Source organism: Lepisosteus oculatus, chromosome 4, assembly GCF_040954835.1.
Source record: "Lepisosteus oculatus isolate fLepOcu1 chromosome 4, fLepOcu1.hap2, whole genome shotgun sequence".
NCBI classification, from domain to species: Eukaryota; Metazoa; Chordata; class Actinopteri; order Semionotiformes; family Lepisosteidae; genus Lepisosteus; species Lepisosteus oculatus.
The window spans coordinates 27,307,595-27,313,594 of record NC_090699.1 but is presented as its reverse complement, the minus strand read 5'-3'; the positions used below and the strand labels follow the sequence as shown (position 1 = coordinate 27,313,594).

Here is a 6,000-nt window from a genome sequence, read left to right as displayed (position 1 = left end):
CTGACAGGCACTGATAGTCTTGTCAAAAATAGGTTTCATGCATGTATTGCAGTGAATTGCAGTGAATTGATCATTGCATATCCATTTTATATGTTCTAATGCATATCTTCTTAAACACTCATTCATGGAAACACTAGAGAGCGGTCGGGGCTGTACTTATAAAACTTTGTTGAAAATACTTGAATTCAAAACAGCGCAGAAGGATACACTATGTGTGTTTTCTTGGGTGTTCTTCAGAAAAATCACTTATTTTGTAACAAAACACTTTGCTTTAAACCTTTGCTGAACTTTGCTGTGATGTCTTGCATCGCATCTATTGTATTTTAGACATTTCTAACAACACCTAAATGCCCATTAAGACCATTTCTTTCAAATGTCCATCTTGCTGCTTCTGCTGAAGAGTTATTAAGTCTTATGCTTTTACAAACCTTACTCTCCACACAGAACACTAGATCATCACAAAGCTTTTAAGCTGAGGAACTCATAATTCAGAGTATCAGTGTTTTGAGTTTTGATTCAGTACTTTCTTTATATCTGAAAATATACTGAAGTAATAATTCTACAACTGCATATGAACCACTTAAAAAGAAGACTTCTTCTACCTTTTTTCCAAAATTTAAAAAAAGAACTTCTGTTGATTGCACATTTCTATCTTTCTCCACCAGATGGAGATATTGCAGCAAAACTAAGAACTTCTATGAGAAAGGATGGGTGTACACTCGGGAATATACTAGTCACTGTTCTTTAAAGTAATGTTGAATCTTCTTTGTCAATGTGCTGCTGTGGTAATGTAGTAATGTAGTAATAATGTAGTTTTCAGTGATGTGGTCTGTGGTACTTTAAAATGGATTCAAATCCTATCTTCATTTCAGAAAACTACTTCCAAACTACTATGGCTGCTATTAGCCCTACTTATGGTGAGATTTGTAGTATTTACTGTAATAACAATAATATTAAAAGTATATTACGTATGGTTACATTAGGAAATGAAATGACTGCAGCCTTTGAAATTTAGAGAAAATAATCTATGTTTAATATTTTGAACACTCCTTGGAAAACACCCATTCGGAGGTCTATATATGCTGAAATCTGACTTTACACCATATATTTTATTTAATGCAGAGTAGTTCAAAAAGCAATTCTTGCAATGTTTAAAAAGACAAATTTCCTTCTCCTCTGAGATAAGACAAAATCAGAAATTACTGTGGTGTTCTTCTATTCAATATTCCTATACCTTGTGTGAATAACTTAAAATAAGTTAGGACTGAAGATTCCCTGTAGAATGTTTTTAAAAAAGTCTCAGAAACTAAGGACTTTGTATTAAAACATTTTGTATTTGATTTTACAGTCATTACATGGGCTTTGCGTGGTTCTCCCAAAGGAAAGAGTCATTCCTCAAAACTTTGGCCAGCTTTTCATTGAAAGGAGTGTAGAAGTTTCTGAGAATCTCTCTGGTGACAGGCAGCATGGGTCCGAGGTTTTTATCAGCAGGTCTTCTAGTGTTGGAAGCTGGGCTTTTAGTGATTTCTGCCTCCTTTTGCTCTGTCAGAGGGCCTGTTTTCAGCAAAAATATTTTTAAGGTAAACGGGTGTTAAAGGTGTATATACAAGGATACCACAAAGGAACAGAAAAAACAAAATATAAGAAATAAGTAGCCTTAAGATACTGAACATAACAGTCCTTTGATTTTAGTCAAATTCAGGGCAAATGCATATGCATTTCTCAATCTGAAGTAATCACCTTTAAGCAACCATCCAGCAACCTCTATACATTTTAATTGCATATTTGAATATTCACATCTTTGCAGTTTGAAATTACCCCTCTATGAAGAACAGAAGTGGCAGTATCAATGAGAACTGCATGTGGGAGGACATGAAACTTTGTTGAGGAAATACTGATTGTGTTCAGCACCTGTGGCAGTGATTTGTGGTCACACTGTGATCCGTAATCATTTGTGATCTACATTCAGCACCTGTGGTAATGATCACCAGATGCCTGAGCCAACTGAACTGGCTGCCACAACTCTATTTCTAAGGCCTCCCGGGCTGCCAAGCTCCTCACCCTGCCACGGAGAGTAAGCCCAGCTGCCTTACAGAGACTTCACTCCCACCACTCATCTCAAACACATCACTTCTTTTGCTGAGTGGAGAGTACAGTACTTCATGTCAAATGGGCTCAGGACTATACTGTACAATGAGTCAGAGACATCTGCTAGCAGACAAGAATCTCACCACGTTAAACACTAAATTGCAGTATCCTGATATTGCTTTTTAAAATCAGTGTGAGAATGTAAGAATGCAATCAAGGAAAATAAGGGCACCGGTGTTTTAATATGATGTAATTATACAGAAAGATTATATATATTTATTAACCTGGGTATTTCTCTGTTTATGTATACTGTATATTGACAGAGAGAAATGTCTTTATTAACTGTAATGTTACATTTTACATACCCAAGTTGAGGAAGTCAAAGACTTTGTGCATTGTGTATTTCCGATTGGAGGCATGGTCTTCCAGACGAAGGACCAATATTTGATTTCTGTCAAAAACTGTGAGCCAGTCCAGTAAATAGATGATGTACAGTCCTACGTGTAACCTGACCTGCAAACAACAATCAGAGATTAAATATTAAGCATTAATGAACTGCAGACAATGTGATATTCAGGCATTTTGAAGAAATGCACACAAATAAATACATTTTAAATGGTGCACAAATAAATCCAGAGTATATAATAATAATACAATCACTGCATAATTGATCTTTTTACTCTTTTCATTTCCTAAGATTTAGTGATAATTACATGACCCTCAAATATATTCCAAACAGAAGGAAAATAATCATTTGTTTCAGCTTTTTATATGCCACGATGATCACTTATTGACTATATTCAAGTCCCATTTAAATAAGAATGTGAGCAGAGATACAGTGTCATCCATGTGGCAAATTGATTTTAGCAATTCTGGCTCAGGAGTACATCCATATTCCACAAAGCATGCATCACCAATCTCAGGCTCAAGGATGTGCAAAGAAATCTGTGCCATTCCAGAGAAGTCACCCTCACCTGCCTCTTACTTAGAAAGAATTACAAAGTACTTCAAAAATCAGAAATATCAATTTAAGATTAAGAGGAGGATCTTCTTGTTGTGCTAGGGTCCCCACAGTCTTGAGCAAGCTATCTTGTTAAAGCTGTTACTCTGGTATCTTTCAGGTAGGAACTGTCCAGTATTGAATCAATCACTAGCAAGCAAAAAAGTTAGAAATGAAATGACTGCAGCCTAGTTTCCTCTCTTCAGTATCATCTATTGTGTTCTTATTACTACTTTTTTTTCACTGTAGTTCACAGTATTTCTAAATGTGAACAGAATGAAGGTGTAGTAAACTATTTCTTGTGCATTTATGCATTCTATACATGGATTGAAGTGCAGGTTATCGAACATGCTGATATTCATGAACATGAATATGATATCGTGATATCGCGAATATCACTAATGTTCTGTGTACATTAGTTGCACAGAAGAAAAACAGAGCTGGATTATGAGCATACAGTATGTGCATAAAACAGTATACAATGAAAAATATGCTTTGGTACATATAAAATACATAAATACATATGGATACTGCCTTTAGTTTAATACTATCATTGAAGTGGTAACATAGCTCCAACTCCCAAATTTATTTCTAAATTGGAGTCTGGTCAAATTAACTGAAGCTTTAATCTTAATCCACCTCCAGTAATTAGTGGAAAAATTCTGTTAAAATTGTAATTATACAAATTAGCGTGGCACCTGTTGTAATATTCAGGTTGATTATTTTTTTATCCTACTGACCTTCAGCTATCACACTCAATTATTGTGTTCCTCATTTAAATCGGACTTCCAATTAGAAAGATAAGATTTAACGGCAGCATAATCTGACTGGAACACACCTCTGCTCTCTGAAATTCATCACGCAGGACTGAAAGAGGGGCCAGGGTTCTAACAGAGCTTCCTCATTGCCATCTTTTCTCATTCCTATTTCTATTCCCTGTTGGCACCATGGAGACCCAAAGGTAGACTCTGTGCCAAGACTCACTGTTGGCACAGCATGCACTTTCCTTCACAAGCACGGCAAACAGGGCAGAAAAGGAGCGGCCTGTTTATTTTAACCAAGCACTCATTTAGGCTGCCATCTGTGCTAAGCCAACAAGGCCAAGGCCTGCACTCCTCACCTCTCTGTCCCAAACATCGTGTTAACCTCCGTTGGCTTTTCACTAGTGTGTGGTTTTAATGTGCTGCCAGTGCAGTGTTTTATGCAGTGCTGACTACAGTGCTGAGCTCCTGAAACTGACAGTAGCTTTTCTGTTTTCTTCTCCTTTTCTTCTTTTTATGTCGCTGTAATGGACTGACTGTGAGACAAGAAAAAGCGGGGCTCTGTGCAAGTCCCACTTACAGGCATGGCGTTGTTGAGTGTGGTGTTATATACACAGGATCGCATTGAGAACTCCAGCAGGCACCCCTCAAACAGCTGCAGAGACTCAGACACTTTCTCGTGGAAATCCTCTGCAGACTTATTGGCAATTCCGAAGTAAAGGTAGTCTGAATACAGCCTACAAACAACAAAGAAGCACAGCAAAGATTATTTCAAAATCTTCACTGTACATTTACAAAATATCTTAGGCAGGTTTAAACTTGGTGGAGCTTGGCTTGCCTTCATCTAACATTTCCATGTGTAATCCTGTGGAAAACTCACAAAGCGTGTGGGCAATGGAATTAAAACCTATGCTTTAATAAATCAAATACTTTCCACTGGAGATCCACAGGAAACAAGATGTTTAAGAAGATTATAAAAGGATATAATCAATAAAATTCCTACACTTGAGCAAGCTAGGACAAAACAAGCTCAGCTTTCTGTGCTTCAGTTAACGTGGGCAAACTGAGAGACATGAAGCAAAAAAAGAATAAGTGCAGACTGGCATTTGGATTTAGATTTTAGAAGCTACTGCATGGAGGGCATCGTTAGAAAAGGGAGAAAGATAGGCTTTTACCGGCTCCCTGACACCTTGACTTTATCTCCACCTTTATTGTGTTCAGGAAACCTCAAATGTCCTGTTTTAAACTCTTTCTCCTTGCGACTACAGCTATCTTAAAGGAATAATAAAGCCTGCAATACTACCTCTCCACAGGGTCTCTGAGCATGATAATAAACTTGGCATTCGGTTGAACAGCGTGGATGAAGTCCTGGGTCAGAAATGGTGGTTCTCCATCAGTGCTGTTGTCATAGAAATAGATCCAGGCATTGTTATCCCACATTGTAGAGGCACTTGCTTCCCCTGCAGAATATATCAGGTACAGCTTACTTCCAAATATACTGTAGTAAAAAAAAAACCAATGTGAATCCTGACAAAAACATCAGTGAAACTTCAGGTTTTTTTAAATAAACATGTCATGGTACACTTAATGTACAGATACATGGTTTTAAGAACAAGAATTGGCGTTTCAAAGCTACAGTATACGCTTAACATTATGTTCTTGCCTAGAAGTGGGACTGATGACTTAATGTATGAAGAAACAATTCAATGTCATATAGAACTTTGACGATTAAATGAGACCATCTGAAAGATGGCAGCAAAGGATTTGCGAAGTGCAAATGTGGAGAAAAAAATGTCATTTTAAATGAGACCCTTTTTCTTGTTGAGTTAGCACTTTGTTATACAAGCTGTCCCACTGAATCCCAAATAAGCCCCTGAATTAAGTAATTAAACAATACTTTATGCCATCAGATCTTAATTCAAGCACTGATTCATCATGTTTTGAGTTAGCTGTGACTGGCTGTGACACTATTGTTCATTCTGCATGCTACACTATGGTAATGCAATATATACAATCCTAATTAGGTTCTGCAGACAGCACAAAAGTGCATAGTCCATTACCATGAACAACAAATCTTCTTTATTTATGAAAGCAGTGTGAAAAAATTGTTTCCTTAAGTTAAAAAAGGAAAAAGCTCTTTATAGATTGCAG

At 36.9% G+C, this 6,000-nt stretch overlaps 1 protein-coding gene across 5 annotated transcripts in view; it reads right to left on the bottom strand.

Moving 5' to 3' along the window:
• Nucleotides 1-1,314: 1,314 nt before the first annotated feature.
• The window catches only part of chst15 (carbohydrate (N-acetylgalactosamine 4-sulfate 6-O) sulfotransferase 15), a 55,901-nt gene continuing 51,215 nt past the window's right edge, over nt 1,315-6,000 (bottom strand). For all 5 annotated transcript variants that reach the window (XM_015346489.2, XM_015346485.2, XM_015346487.2 and 2 more), the window contains 4 exons: nt 5,153-5,309; nt 4,430-4,586; nt 2,454-2,601; nt 1,315-1,554 (listed from right to left, as the gene is read on the bottom strand). In XM_015346489.2, the coding sequence (XP_015201975.1) occupies nt 1,352-1,554; nt 2,454-2,601; nt 4,430-4,586; nt 5,153-5,309 (665 nt within the window). In that variant the 3' untranslated portion in view covers nt 1,315-1,351. The remainder of the gene's footprint in view (nt 1,555-2,453; nt 2,602-4,429; nt 4,587-5,152; nt 5,310-6,000) is intronic.